This window comes from Cervus canadensis, chromosome 5 (genome assembly GCF_019320065.1).
Source record: "Cervus canadensis isolate Bull #8, Minnesota chromosome 5, ASM1932006v1, whole genome shotgun sequence".
Classification (NCBI taxonomy): Eukaryota; Metazoa; Chordata; class Mammalia; order Artiodactyla; family Cervidae; genus Cervus; species Cervus canadensis.
The window spans coordinates 82,932,725-82,948,114 of NC_057390.1; the positions used below are offsets into that span (position 1 = coordinate 82,932,725).

The following is a 15,390-nucleotide window of genomic DNA, read 5'->3' on the forward strand; positions in this document are numbered from 1 at the left end:
TGGTTAGACAGGTATCAAGCAGACAGCTGGATATAGGAATTTGAAGCCAGGTGCGTAAGTGTAAAGGAGACAAAAATGCAGGGGTCTTTATGGTACAGAGATCATTTTGATCTAAATCACAAGGTTGGAAAAGCTCACCAAGGTTGTGAAGAGAGTACAAGAGGGGTCAGGGAGAGGAACGAAGACAGAGAAGGAGCGGTGAGATTAACAGGACAATAGGGTGGTGTGGTTTGCAGGGGAGCCATCGACCTTGTTCAGGGCTGCTGACAGACGAGCCTGAGGACCAGGAACCGAGGCCACTGGGCCGCCTCTGGTGGGGTGTGGACACACAGCCCCAGCACAGTGGCTTAGCAAGAACGTACTCACATTACTTTGCCAACAAAGGTCCGTCTGGTCAAGGATATGGTTTTCCCAGTAGTGATGTATGGATGTGAGAGTTGGACCATAAAGCTGAGTGCCAAAGAATTGATGCTTTTGAACTGTGGTGTTGGAGAAGACTCTTGAGAGAGTCCCTTGAACTCCAAGGAGATCCAACCAGTACATCCTAAAGGAAATCAGTCCTGAATATTCATTGGAAGATGGACTGATGCTGAAGCTGAAACTCCAACCCTTTGGCCACCTGATGTGAAGAACTAACTCATTTGAAAAGACCCTGATGCTGGGAAAGATTGAAGGGGGGAAGAGAAGGGGACGACAGAGGTTGAGATGGTTGGATGGCATCACCGACTCAATGGACATGAGATTGAGTAAACTCCGGGAGTTGGTGATGGACAGGGAGGCCTGGCGTGCTGCAGTCCATGGGGTCGCAGAGTCGGACACGACTGAGCGACTGAACTGCACTGACTCCAGTAGCAGGCGTGAAGGCTGTGGCTCCTGGATGTTCTTTGGAAGCCTGGGCTGGGGGTGGGGGGAGGGCGGGAAGCGACTGCCTCCCATCCCCTCTTGGCACACAGAGCGCCTGAGGACAAGGCTCGCGGGTTATCCGGCACCCATGGTCCTGTTCTGCCAAGACCAGTCCCGACGTCAGAGCGGCCAACACGGAAACTGCCTCTTCACATGATTTCTTTCAGAAAGAATCCTCCGAAGAACCCGAAGGCCGAACAGAATCCCAGAAAACAAAGATGGAGGGTGGTAGTCAGGCACTGGGTACATCACAGTACAGTGAAACAGTACATCACAGTTCAGGACACAGGTCCAGTTTGCAAATCCAAAGAGTTTTATATGATTCAAAGAAAAGAGTTACATCACACATATTCATTTAAATAATATGTCAAAGTCTGTTACATAAAACATAATTCTGAAACATTTAAAATTTTATCATTGAAACTACTTTAAAAGGCTCAAAGTCAAAAAAAGAACAAGCAAAACTGCTTGGGCAGTAAAGTGCACTAGGGGCCGTGCCTCCCGCGTGCTCCTCCGACGCCATGGCGCACGGAGGGACCTCATGCTGAACACGCCCTGCGAGGCTCTGGTTCTCACGTTGTGTTTTTCAGGTGAAGCTGTTTCCCAACTTACAATCTTTCCATCAACAACAGAGGGCCCAAAATGTTTACAGAAGGTATTTCAAAGTCTCATCAGGAAATGGAAGTGTAAATCAAAACCTTTTTTCCTTTTTAGCACATCTATTCTTCAAAAACGACACTGTTCAGAGAATGAACTTCATTCAGTGTGACAAGCAACCACTCAGAGACGTATTATGCACCAGAACCTTAGTCGGACCAATATTATTTTGTGTTAGCTATGAAAAATATCCGAATTTAATGCCATTTACAGCATACACATAGCAATGTTTATGCTGATCTAGGGCATGAGTGGGAGAAAGGATGGGGTGGTGGGGAAACAAGAGCTATGTACATTGAATTCTGGTTCTCTTGTAACTACAGTATGTCTCATGACCAGTAGGAATACTTAGCTATAGAAGTGACCAAAGACACGGAAGCCTCTGAAACACAGCCAGCACTTACAGACCTGTATGTCAATCAGCAGTTGATACTAAAGAGTAACTTAATGGGTATCAAGTGACATACAATGAATGACTGGGTGAGGGCTATCAAGACTAAAAAAGACCTGAACACAAAGCCTAATGGTACTTACTCAATATTTCACCTTACCATCATTTTAATAAAGGCAAATGCAAATAAATAAGCAGCAAAGACAGAATCTGATTACATACAGCATGATAAAAACCATTCCCAGGCTCAAAGGGCAGAGCGACATTGCCATGGTCCTTAGACATCTTCTCTTGCCTGAGTTCCCAAGGCTGCCCAGTGGAGGCAGTCTCAGTAGCTTCCTGGACACCGGGGTGCAGTCTCTACAATGCTGGGACCTGTGCTCTGGCTTCAGTGAGGCCCGTGGTCTCTTCTCTAAGCAAAATACCCCATTCCAAGTACTGTTCTGTTTGATCAAAACAACTCCTTTCCAACGATGTGAATGAAAGGACAGCTTGGTAGGATTATTGCTGTTTGGTGTTACTGACATTCCTCATCACCAATACTTAATAAACAAAGGAATTGGAACACGGCAGCTGGACCGCACACACAGCTACTTCACCTCACATAAGCTTTCCTTCAATGAAAAGTTCCTCCAACCACTAAGGACATCTTTTTCTCTAAGAAGTGATTCTACCCACAAAACACTTGTGTAAGGCCACAGCAAAGGAAGTCAAGGGGACAGAGCAGCTGGGTCTGACTGCTTAAGTCATCTTTTCTTGGTGTCTGAGGTACAGACAGGAGACTGTGAATTGACCACAGACACTAAGATGCTACAGCAGCTCTCTGCTCACTGTATATCTACCGATTATTTTAAGCTCATCTCTGGGGCACAATCTTCACAAGTCACACCACAGACACAGGTGACTAAGTTCTACTTAAAGAAAATTCTAATTCCTTGGGCTACATAAAGCCTTAAAAGAAACTCTTGTCTGGAATTTCCCTTGAGAGTATTAGGAAGAAGCTGCCTGCAAAGGTTTTCCCCCGCACCCATTTCTTTAAGAGGCCCCTATTCAACTAGTTCTGATTTTAAAACCTCGTAGATCTAAAAGGCCTGATTGAAGAGCTATAAATTTTTTTTTTTGCCTGAATAATGTGCCAACTTTACCAAAAGCAGGGTTATTATAAAAATGTTAAACACTGAAAAGACTGTAAAATCATCTATATAGAAATCAGTGATCTGAGAACCAACAATATAAGTATCTTTTTTATAAAAAACAGTATAAAAATTAGTACCCTGTCTCAATCCTACAAAACAGGAATAGGAAGGTTGTAAAAATCCAAATTTTGCAAAATTTATTGCCAAACTGTGTGTCTAAATGCTGGTGATTTAGATTACCAAATTTTCTTCCATTTCCTTAAAAGAACTTCTGAAACTACAAAAGATACTTAACAGGGTCCCAACCTAAAAAAAAGACAAGTTAACATAACGTTCATCAGAACCAGCTCCCCTGGCCCTCAAGACAACTTTTTGTTGTTGTTTTTGGAGAGAAAACCATCACTTCCATGATTCCTGAAAAAAAAAAAAAGGCTTTGGAAAATTCCCGTCCATCACCCACCCCTCTGCGGCCCTTTCAGGCGGAGGCCGGCGCATGCTCCGGCGGGCCCCCAGGGTCCTCCGCGGAGGCCACTCTGTTCAGCCTGCCGACCGCCGCCTGCCAGCCGGGGACCCTCTTGGTGGCCACGTGGCGCCGGGCGTGTTTCGTCAGGTGGTCGCTGCGCATGAAACGCCGGTCGCACACTGGGCACACGAACTTCTTCTCCCCAGTGTGAGTTCTGCGGTGGCGAGAGAGTTCATCCGAACGAGCAAATTTCTTGTCGCAGCCGTCCCAGCTGCAGCTGAAAGGCTTCTCTCCTGAGGGGCGAGAAAACACATGAGAAACGTAAATGCCCAGCACCTTAATGGACACGTTAGGTCATGTCGTTTTAAAATTCTGTTCATGAAAACCTAAGAGACAAGTAATCCCTATTATTCCGGTAACAGGTTATTTGGAAGTCAAGAAATTGTCCAAGACGTGTTTCTTCCTGCCACACCTAAGACGCAACATGTCACGGCCCCAGGATGTTGAATTAATCTAATCTTTATTGTTATCTTTGAACATTTATTTTGCATTGGGGTGCAGCCGATTAACAATGCTGTGATGGTTTCAGGTGAACAGCAAAGGGACTCAGCCACACTTATACATTTATCCATTCTCCCCCAAACCACCCTCCCATCCAGGCTGTCACATAACTGAGCAGAGTTCCCTGTGCTGTCCAGTAGGACCCTGGTGCTCATGCATTCTGAACAGAGCAGTGTGTACATGTCCATCCCAAACTCCCTAACCATTCTGCCCCCCTGGCAACCACAAGTTCTTTTTCTACGTCTCTTTCTGTTTCGTAAGTAAGTTCATTTGTATCATTTCTTTTCAGATTCCACATATAAGGGACGCCACACCATGTTTTCAAATTAAAATCTTTGACTGTGAACTTGGGGTAGGAGGAAGATTCTTGAAAACAATTCCTAAAAAAAATAAAAGAAGAATTCCTTTGCTCTCTGAAGCTGCACATCTTTAAAAAAAACCCTCCCAGGACCTTCACGACTTCTCAGAATCATTAAATCCATCTTCATGTCTGTTATTACACTGATGATGAGGTTAATTACAAGACTGGTTAGAATTCTAATAGCTAACTTCTTGTTGTCACAAGCCTCATGCTTCTGTCATTCACTTCATTTCAGAGCACCTGGCAGGTGTCCCACCTATACTGTGTCTCCCTGGAGGTACAGAGGCGAGCCAGGGAGCACCTGTCTGCAAAGTCCTTCTGGGCCTTTCCAGCCAGCAGGAGTGCGCCCTTTCCTGCCTCCCGAAGCCCTCACCTTGACCAGGCTGTGACCATCATACACTGCTTGTGCAACCTTGTGAACGGATATGTTAAATGCTGTTGGGGTGCTGTCATGACCTTTCCTCCTAGAAGGTTTACGACTTGTCTAGTGCATCCATCTATGTAGTTTAGCCCCCCGGCACAGCAGTTTGTATGATAGGTGGTGAATAAATGGTTCTGAGTTAATGAGTGCTGAAGAGACATCAACTAAATATTTGGTATTTTCAAAGCAGATTTAACAGGAAAATTCGGCATCCCAGTGGTTTTTATGAACCACTCTAAAAAAAGGGCTCACACTTGTTGGATTTCAAAGACCCCATGTTGAAAACATAAATAAAGTTACCCGTTTCCAGGAAACCACCACCGGTGGCAGCGTATCAGGTGGCCAGATGTTGGAGAGAGACAACCCTTTGGTGTGGGATTTATAAAGTGTCCCATGTTTTCAACTTAGCAAAAATGTAGCCTTTGCCCACTCTACTTTATCCTAGGAAAACATTTTCAGGTTGGTACAGTGAAAAATCATCTTATCTAACGTAAACTTAGCCAAGGTTTCTATTTCTTACAAAAACTCCAATTCAGTGTGTACAAAGTAGCACCGGAACTTGATTCTTCAGAACCTTTATGGTTACTGACACTTAAGAACTTTGGGAAACCTGAAGACAGCTTGCTTGATCACCTTATTTCATGCCATCCTGTCAGTATTTCTACCAAGGGAAGCTGACCGAATGAACAGTAAGACATAATCCCACTGCATCCCCAGATGTGGAATCTGTGTTTGGACGTGATCTGAAGCTCACCTCAGTAGTGTCAGTGAGAAGTAGAGCTTGCCAAGTCAAGGAGCCCCTTAGAGATACCTGTTCACACTGACCCTGCAGCACCAATAATCAATCATGACTTACTAGAGTCAGGCTCCTGTGACAGACACCGAGTGTATATTCAGTGAGATCAGACAAGTATACAAATAACTAAAACACAAAGGAAGAACGTAGTGAAAAACAGAGCAAACCACTAGGGGCAAAGAAAGGAGGAGAGATGAGGAGATACTTTAAGAACTGGCTCTTACAGGGTTTTCAGTAAGTAGAGATGGGCAGAGGGTGAACAGGGGCATTGTGGGGCTGGGGAGAGAAGGTGAAGCCAGAGAGGCAAATTCTTCATGGGCCAGGTGTGGGGCTCATCCCTGAAGCACACAGCCCCTCCACAGCGGGGAGGGTGGTAGAGCTCCTATAAGGCCTGTGTTCCAGATGCAACTTCATTCTGCAAGTGGGAGCTACCACGGTTCGACTTTTAATGTGCGAATTACAAACCGCTCTACCTCAAATGCATCTCAGAGTAAACTGCCATAACCACTCTCTTCAGTTCAGCTTTTCCTCAGCTGTATTCCATAATTCACTGCCGTCCCCCAGGCCACCAGCAGACACCTGGGTTCCATGATCAAGAGCGCTTATGAAACACATCTTGACTACAGAACCTGTGACCTCTTACTGTGCTTTCATGTATGAATGTATGTGAATCTTTGTAAGCTGAGTTTAGTGAGCAGACTATTTAGCCACAGGACCCTTGAAAACAGAACTGACACTAACTCAAAGAGTAAGAGAGCCACCGAGACACTCAGGCCAAATCAATCAAAAAACAGAAGTTCCATCTACCAGCAACCTCACACCCCAGATAAACAACATGGTAGCCACCAGCGCCATGCTGCTACTGCTGCTGCTGAGTCACTTCAGTCGTGTCCGGCTCTGTGCGACCCCACAGACGGCAGCCCACCAGGCTCCTCCATCCCTGGGATTCTCCAGGCAAGAACACTGGAGTGGGTTGCCATTTCCTTCTCCGATGCATGAAAGTGAAAAGTGAAAGTTAAGTTGCTCAGTCGTGTTGGACTCTTCGTGACCCCATGGACTGTAGCCCACCAGGCTCCTCCATCCATGGGATTTTCCAGGCAAGAGTACTGGAGTGGGTTGCCATTTCCTTCTCCACACCAGCGCCATGTAGCTATATAAATGCAAACTCCATGAAAACGTAAAACTAGGTTCCTCAGACTGTTCACATTTCAAGTGTGTGTCACTGGTAGCTACCCTCCTAATGACCAGAAAACTTTCCATCACTGCCGAAAATCCTTCTGGACGGAATGAACAGGACTGTAGAGGTAAGAATATACAATGGAAAAAAGACAATCTCTTTAACAAGTGGTGCTGGGAAAACTGGTCAACCACTTGTAAAAGAATGAAACTAGAATACTTTCTAACACCATACACAAAAAATAAACCCAAAATGGATTAAGGATCTAAATGTAAGACCAGAAACTATAAAACTCCTAGAGGAGAACATAGGCAAAACACTCTCCAACATAAATCACAGCAGGATCCTCTATGACCCACCTCCCAGAATATTGGAAATAAAAGCAAAAATAAACAAATGGGACCTAATTAAACTTAAATGCTTTTGCACAACAAAGGAAACTATAAGTAAGGTGAAAAGACAGCCCTCAGACTGGGAGAAAATAATAGCAAACGAAGTAACAGACAAAGGATTAATCTCAAAAATATACAAGCAACTCCTGCAGTTCAATTCCAGAAAAATAAATGACCCAATCAAAAAATGGGCCAAAGAACTAAACAGACATTTCTCCAAAGAAGACATACAGATGGCTAACAAACACATGAAAAGATGCTCAACATCACTCATTATCAGAGAAACACAAATCAAAACCACAATGAGGTACCATTACACGCCAGTCAGAATGGCTGCTATCCAAAAGTCTACAAGCAATAAATGCTGGAGAGGGTGTGGAGAAAAGGGAACCCTCTTACACTGTTGGTGGGAATGCAAACTAGTACAGCCAATATGGAGAACAGTGTGGAGATTCCTCAAAAAACTGGAAATAGAATTTCCATATGACCCAGCAATCCCACTGCTAGGCATACACACTGAGGAGACCAGAATTGAAAGAGACATCTATACCCCAATATTCATCACAGCACTGTTTATAATAGCCAGGACATGGAAGCAACCTAGATGCCCATCAGCAGACGAATGGATAAGGAAGCTATGGTACATATACACAATGGAATATTACCAAGCCATTAAAAAAATTCATTTGAATCAGTTCTAATGAGATGGATGAAACTGGAGCCCATTATACAGAGTGAAGTAAGCCAGAAAGATTAAAGACCAATACAGTATACTAACGCATATATATGGAATTTAAAAAGATGGTAACGATAACCCAATATGCAAAACAGAGACACAGATGTACAGAACAGACTTTCGGACTCTGTGGGAGAAGTCGAGGGTGGGATGTTCTGAGAGAACAGCACTGAAACAGGTATACTATCAAGGGTGAAACAGATCACCAGCCCAGGTTGGATGCATGAGACAAGTGCTCAGGGCTGGTGCACTGGGAAGACCCAGAGGGATGGGATGGGGAGGGAGGTGGGAGGGGGGATCGGGATGGGGAACACATGTAAATCCATGGCTGATTCATGTCAATGTATGGCAAAAACCACTACAATATTGTAATTATCCTCCAATTAATAAAAATAAATGGAAAAAAAATAAAATAAAAATTACCAGAAAATGAAAAAAAAAATAATAGGACTGTAGAGAGATCACTAGGTCACTACAGTTAGTTTTCTTCTGTGACTTCTGAGTTAAAGCTATGAATTTTCAAAAATAAAAAAACGAAATTTCTTTAAAGTTCAAATATTCTAGAATTTTCCACACTTTGGAGAGCTCTTTCCCCACAGTAAGCCTAAGTCGCACTGATAAGTGTTTAGTGAACGTGAACAGACATTTTCTAAAATGCAAAGAAAAGCGTCCATTGCAATATGAAGAGAAAGAGAGTGCGTGAGCCTCACCCTAAAAGCCTATCGATCACAGGTTCAGAGAATGACACTACAAATGGAAGGTTCTAGAAAAACCACTGACAGATGTACTAACTTTCACCGTAAGACGAAGAAGGCTTTTCAAAACCAAAGAAAAATGGTTACCTCCTCCAATGGGTTCCAGCTTTGCTCCCACTAAGAGAAGGCTGGATGTGTGTTTCCTAACCACAGGATCTGACCTCCCCACACCCTACCTACCCTGCAGTACTCACCTGTGTGAGTGCGGAGATGAGCCTTGAGGTGGGAACTTTTGAAGTAGGTTTTCCGGCAGCCTGGGAAGTGGCAAACATAGTTCCTCCTTCGGGAAAAGTCTACCTGAGGGGCACAGCTCTGACTGGATGCAATGAACACTGGAGCAGGCGCAAGGGGCAGGAACCTGGAGTTCCCAACAGGCATGCTGCCGGCTGAGCACGTGGCAGGCTGGGGGAGGGGCCCCTGGGGCAGAAGCAGCATCACGGTTCCCTGAGGCACAGACGGTCCCACGAACACAGGTGGGGGCGCGGGAGCCACGTGGGGCAAGACGGGCTTGACGAGCCCCGCAGACACCTGGGGAGGTGGCTTTAGAACAGCTGGTAACAGGCCACTGGGTCCAGTCACAGGGATCATTTGGCAGAGGACAGGGGGACTAGGAATGGGGACGGAAATCAGAGGGGTGGCTTTCCTTGCCAAGTCGTTTTCATAACTCTTTGGTGAGCAGGTCTGAACTGCAATGGGCCACCCTGCCTGCTGGCCTTTATCAGTGGGGATCAGGCCACTGGACTTGTGCGAGCAAGGTTGACAGGACACTGAGTTCATGCTAAGTAAACTGTCTGTGAGGTGCATGTCCTGCAAAGTTTCAACGTGCCCCAGGAACTGTGCTTCTCCTTCTGTGCAAGCTGGAAGCTGGTGTTCTTGAGTTTGGGCGGTGGGACAGGAGTGGTGGGCAGGAGCAGGACTCCCGCCAGCGTGGCCAGTGATACCCGTCACCATGGCCCTGCAGGGCGGGCTGGCAGCTGACTCCAGCAACTCTGGTTTTGGACCAGGCAGGCCCCCCTCCGCCGTCCTGCTCAGCACTCTGGCAGCCCCAGCAGAAGCTGGGGGGACCACCATGACCATGGGGGCTTTGGAAGCAGTTACTTGGGAAGGAACAACTGTCCCTGTCAATGGTTCCAGGAGGTCAGGGCTCTGAGGAGGAGTCATGCACTTAAAAACAAACAAACAAACAAAATTACCACGTGAAAAGGTTGTTCTGGTTAAATTTTAAGAAACTTACTTTGATCATGTTGTCTCCCCAAGGCCTTTACAAAGAAGTATCTAGAAAAGACTGGTCGAGGCCTGCTCACAGTAGCACCCAGTGGATACAAAGGCTGCATCAGCTGCTCTACTTCCTAGCTTTCTCCCCTTTTCCTGCCCTCTCTCTCAAAGGCATCCATTTGCTCAGTTGTAAGATAACCAATGCCATGCTTGGCCTTGCATATCAACAGAAATGGACAATTTAAATATTAGGACTACAAATGAGAGAGAAAAATCTATGTTCAAGATGAGTGCTTTACATGATAATTCTAGATTCTCAAAAAACTTTTAAAAATTCTAGTGGAAATCATCACACTTATCCATCAATCACACATGTATCCTGTGCCTACTGAATGCAAAGTAAAACCTAACTGAATGATCCCTAAAAGGTCATGTTCCAATCAGGGGTTCTGTCTAAACCAAGCCTCTCTTTGTGTGACAGACCCCCTGCTGCAACAATTCCCACTTATTTTCAGCCTCCGAGTGGAAAATTCCAATGCCAAATAACTTAGAGAGCATGAGGCAGGGCACTTCAACCCAGGTGGGTGGGGGCGTGTGTGTGTGGTATGGTGTGTGTGTGTGTAGAAAGGCTTGATGGAGAAGTGGTATCTGGGTAGAGGTGGAGGAGAAAGGAGAAGGAACCAGCATAAGCTAAGACCTGTATGTCTGTCATGTGGACACACATGGAAAGGACAAGAAAGTGGACACAGGGGTGACCAGGCATTGGGGGCTGAGCCAGAGGAACTGTGTGGGGAGTGGGGGGCCCAAGGCAGACCGGCACTTCACCCTAGAGTCAGACCTGTCTGGGTAGTGAGGCCCACTACCTGGACAACCCTCTCTACTACCCACAAGTTCCTTCTCATCCCTCCATGTCAGTTTTCCACACTCCTTTCAATACAAGCTTCCAGCCCAGGACAATCAGATTATAATCTTCAGTTTTGTTGGCAAGTGACAGCTCCCAATGTCTCCAAGTTGACAAGCAAGTTTTCTCCGGGAACTTCATAGCTGTAGCAAGTTAAGAAAACCAAAACCAGTGCCTGACTGCACCCAACTCACCCAAGAAAGAAGCTGGCTGCCACAGAGAGGCCAAGCTTTCAATCCAGCTAACAAAGGCCACCCGGCACCAGAGCACAGGCCTTCCCCAGCTGCAGCAGTCAATCCTGATCCTGGACTGGGGTTATCTGCGGGAACCGAAGCCCTGCCCTGCAGTTTCCCAGGAAAATCAGTACACTTCGCTTTCTCCCATGAAACTGCAGGTTTCAGTCGCTGGACATTTTCACCCCATGGCTACAAACTACCATCAACAGAAAGCTATTTTCAAGAGAAAAAGGAAGTTTTCACCCTCTGGACCCACACAGCGGGAAGACATGAACTTGCTAGCCAGCATCAGGCAAATCTACCTAGGATCTCTTCAGCACATTTAATAAACGTACTTCAGTCATTGCAATAATTGCTCCTCTCCTTCCGTCTTACCAGAGTTGATAGAGAATGGAAGTCCTTTGGTAGCTCGGGTGGGGCCGTGTCCATGTGCACTGACGTGGTGACATCCCCAGAGTCAGAGACAGGTGTGAGGGGTCTGATCTTCAACAGGTCGGCTTTCTGGGATCTCTGACCCCAGGAACTCATGCAAACAAGAGCCTCCACAGCTTCCATATCATTCTGCTCCAAGATACTGCATGTGGACCTCTCGCTGTCGTGTCGCTTCCTCTCCAGGATTGACTCACATATGTCCATGATGTCAACCTAAAGGCAGAACAACAGGATGGCTCCTCAGTCCCTGGAAACACAGGGAGGGGCACCCCGACAGACAGGATGGGGACGCGCAAGGCAGCCCGGCAAGCACCATGGGCAGCATGTGGACGCACACTGGCTTTCAGGAAGGATGCCCACAGAACACCCGAGGACCACCGAGCCCCAAGATAGCATTCTGCCGAAGGGAGGAGGAGGAATGAACTCAGCTGGCCAGTGGCTTCCACAGGAAACTCTGACGCTTAACAAAGTTAAGCTTTGTTCCTGTCTTCCGTCAGTAAAATGAATAATAAGACTTATTTCTAGAGGTGTGAGCCTGTCTAGTACCTAACTATCCCCGGCCAAGAAGAAAAGACACCCATGGCTCAGGTTGGCTGAGATGAGAGCGCCACGGCTGGCGAAGCCACCCGAGTATCCCCGCAGACGCATCTGTGACAACCCTGGAGGATCCACACCAGGCAGGGCATCCATTGCTCAGCAGAGCTCGGGGCAGGAGAGCCTGTGCTGTTCGGCTTGGGTCCCCACACCCGGGGGCACCAAGTCACTTCTGAGGCCACCAGGCCAGCGAGGGGACGAAAGAAAGTGTAAGATCCGCCACCAGCCCGGGGCCTGAGGGCTTTCCAGCGCAGCACCCTGTCTTTTTAAGCAAGAGAGGGGCAGGAAGAGACTGGAACGGATCTCTTCCCAAAGAAACTTTATATCTATGAAGATACACACTTCTAGTCATTTCAGTTGCTCAGTCATGTCCGACTCTTCGAGACCCCATGGAATGCAGGACGCCAGGCCTCCCTGTCCATCACCAACTCCCCGAGCTTGCTCAAACTCATGTCCATCACACTGGTGATGTCTTCCAACCATCTCATCCTCTGTCGTCCCCTTCTCCTCCCGCCTTCAATCTTTGCCAGTACCAGAGTCTTTTCCAATGAGTCAGTTCTTCGCATCAGGTGGCCAAAATATTGGAGTTTCTTTCTTTCTTTCTTTCTTTTTTTTATAATATTGGAGTTTCTAGTCAGTTTGCCTCAATATCCCACCTGTCCTGCCCAGGTTGCCCCCCACCCGACCGCCAGGACCCAGGTAACGCTGCTGCCTTTTACAAAGCTTCGACCCGCCGCTCCGGGCCTCCTCGGAAGGAGCTGCAAACTCACAGACGTGGGGCCTGTCGCCTGCTTGGCGAGGAGGAACAGGGCGGTGCGGGGCCCCCGGACCTCTCTCTCGGCTCCTCAGCGGCCCGCGCGGTTCGACGACTAGGCCCCAGGTGCAGCCAGCGAACTCCGTGCGACCCTCAAGCCTGGACCGGAGCACCCCCGGGGTAGAGGCGCGGCGCCCCGCCCCCCGCGTGCTGCCTTCCCACCAGCCCTCGCCCCGCCTCCACCTTCCCGCCAGCTGTTGCCCCGCCCCCTCGGCCTTCTCACCGCCCCAGGGCCGCCTTCCCAGTCCCCGCCCCTCCCCCGGCACCCCGCCCCCTCAGCCCTCGCCCCGCCTCCACCTTCCCGCCAGCTGTTGCCCCGCCCCCTCGGCCTTCTCACCGCCCCAGGGCCGCCTTCCCCCAGTCCCCGCCCCTCCTCCGGCACCCCGCCCCCTCAGCCCTCGCCCCGCCTCCACCTTCCCGCCAGCTGTTGCCCCGCCCCATCGGCCTTTTCACCGCCGGCGGGCCGCGTTCCCAGTCCCCGCCCCTCGGATAGCACCCAGCCCCGCTCATGCCTTGCCCCGCCCCCTCGGTATTGCCCCGCCCCCTCGGCCTTTTCACCACCTGCGGGCCGCGTTCCCACAGTCCCAGCCCCTCCGCCGGCGCCCCGCCCCCGCAGCCCTCGCCCCGCCCCGCCCCTCGGCATTGCCCCGCCCCCCGCAGCCCTTGCCTCGCGTTCCCGCCGGTCGCGCCCTGCCCAACGGCCCCCTCCTCACCGGATCTGGTGACGTCATGGCTGGAAATAGCCCCGCACCCGGGGGCTGGCAGGGCCGGGCCGCTGCGGCAGCGCCGGACAAAGCTGTGCGTGGAGCGGCACGAGACACACGCCCCCTTCCCGCCCCTCCCGCCGCGGCCTCACACGGCCGCCGCCCCTCCCGGCAGCCGAACCCGCCGGGGTTCCTAGCTGTGCGCGCGCGGCGGCGGCGGCGAGGCCCCGGGCCCTCCTCCACTCGGCGGGCCCCCACAAGGCCTCGCGTCCCCGCCTCGCCCCTCGCGCCGATGGGCGGCCACTCACCACGCGCGGCGCGTCGCCCGGGCCCGCGGAGCCCGGCGTGTGCATCGTGCTGGCGGCCCGGAGGCAACAAAGCGCCCGCGAGGCAGGAGCTCGGGGGCTCGGCAGCTGCCGCACGTGCGCGGCGGGCGGCGGCGGCGACCACCCGGAGCACCGGCGGCCGGCGCGCGCCTCCGCCCGCCCGCGCGTCTCTGCCCTGGCGCGGCCCTCGCGGCGCGGGCGGGGCGGGGCCGGGGCCGGGGCCGGGGCCGGAGCGGCGCGGGGGCGGAGCGCGGAGGCGAACCAAAACACGCCCCGCCCTGGAGGGGGCGGGGCCTCAAGGGCGGCAGCCAATCCTCGCCCGGCCCGTTCGCCGCCGGCCAATCGGCGCCGCGCCGGGCCGCGTGATCAGAGCCTGGCCGCGGCGTGATCGGGCAGGGCGGGACGCGGCACGTGTTTTGGTCGCGGCGACGGGGCGGGGCCTGAGGCCCTGGAAAGTAGGGGAAAGGTCCCGGCGGCGGCGGCGGCGGCGGCGGCGGCGGCGGCGGCGCTGGCCCTGGGGTGCGATGTGACTGCCACGGCTGCGGCGGCCCGCCGGGCGGCCAGGCGCTGGGGACTGACCGCGCAGCTGGGGCCGGGGCAGTCCCTGAGCCTAAGGAGCTGGCTAGGGAGAAGGTCTGCGCTTAAAGGCGTGGGAGGGGGGGCACTGCCCGCAGCCTGCTAGAGCGCAGGTCCCCACCGAGTGAATCCGCACAGTGGAGGCGGCTCACCTAGAGGCCTCTACCCAGATTTTGCTTTCTTGAGCCCCAGGTTACGTTTCCTGCATCTGCTCTTTGCAGCAGATGTCCAGAGCCCAAGCTTCTAGACTTGTGTCTGCTGGACGCGCCACCCTCCCCCCATCCCCCGTCTCCAGGCAGCTCCGTGCTGCAGCTTCCGCTTAGTTCAGGGAGAGTGGGGAATTGAGGGCAAGACGGATGCCCACCCAAAAGTCACCTGGTGAAACCCATTCTCCCCAGACCAGGTGTGAGCGTCACTCCCCTCTGGGACGTCTTCAGGCCTGAATGAGAAATGCCAATGCCCCACCCCCACCCCCGCTCCCTTCGCCTACCCCACCTCCCACCAGCATTTCGGTTTCCTGTATCTCTTTGGGTGTGGTTTAGCCATTCGGCAGCTCAAAGTTCGTAAAGAACAGGCTCAGTTTATTTGTACTCCCCCCGCAGCCTGCAGCGAGGCATGAGACCACCTTTCATCCACTCACGTGACCCATGCTTGCTGAGCTCGGATATGGGTTGGCACAGTTCACGGTCCAGAGGCCACGGTCAGAAAACCTCGGCCCTAAAAGCTGAGAGCAGGTGAAAGGAAAGGAAAGGAAACCTTCCCTGTTGGGACTGGCTCCTAGGAAAAGAATCCCGGAGCCTAAGGAACAGGCCACCAGAGCACCAGGCCCTCCGACTTGTACGG

General features: G+C 50.9%; 1 protein-coding gene across 2 annotated transcripts; it reads right to left on the reverse strand.

Annotated features, from left to right (window-relative positions):
* Nucleotides 1-1,193: 1,193 nt before the first annotated feature.
* KLF11 (Kruppel like factor 11) lies at nt 1,194-14,172 on the reverse strand. 2 transcript variants are annotated; one of them, XM_043469368.1, is made up of 4 exons: nt 13,954-14,172; nt 11,477-11,746; nt 8,944-9,913; nt 1,194-3,843 (listed from the first exon to the last, which is right to left on the reverse strand). In XM_043469368.1, exons 1-4 carry the CDS (start codon nt 13,996-13,998, stop codon nt 3,563-3,565), a joined length of 1,566 nt encoding a protein of 521 aa, XP_043325303.1. In that variant the 5' UTR covers nt 13,999-14,172; the 3' UTR covers nt 1,194-3,562. The 2 variants fall into 2 exon arrangements, with proteins under 2 accessions (XP_043325303.1, XP_043325304.1); XM_043469369.1 differs by lacking the exon at nt 13,954-14,172 and adding an exon at nt 13,655-13,687.
* Nucleotides 14,173-15,390: the final 1,218 nt, after the last annotated feature.

Excerpts from the sequence above, each read along its gene's own strand:
- KLF11 (XM_043469368.1), bottom strand. The coding sequence starts at position 13,998 with ATGCACACGCCGGGCTCCGCGGGCCCGGGCGACGCGCCGCGCGTG. Across the intron at positions 11,747-13,953 it reads CGGGCGACGCGCCGCGCGTG|GTTGACATCATGGACATATG; the intron begins GTGAGTGGCCGC and ends TTCTGCCTTTAG. Across the intron at positions 9,914-11,476 it reads TCCATTCTCTATCAACTCTG|TGCATGACTCCTCCTCAGAG; the intron begins GTAAGACGGAAG and ends TTTGTTTTTAAG.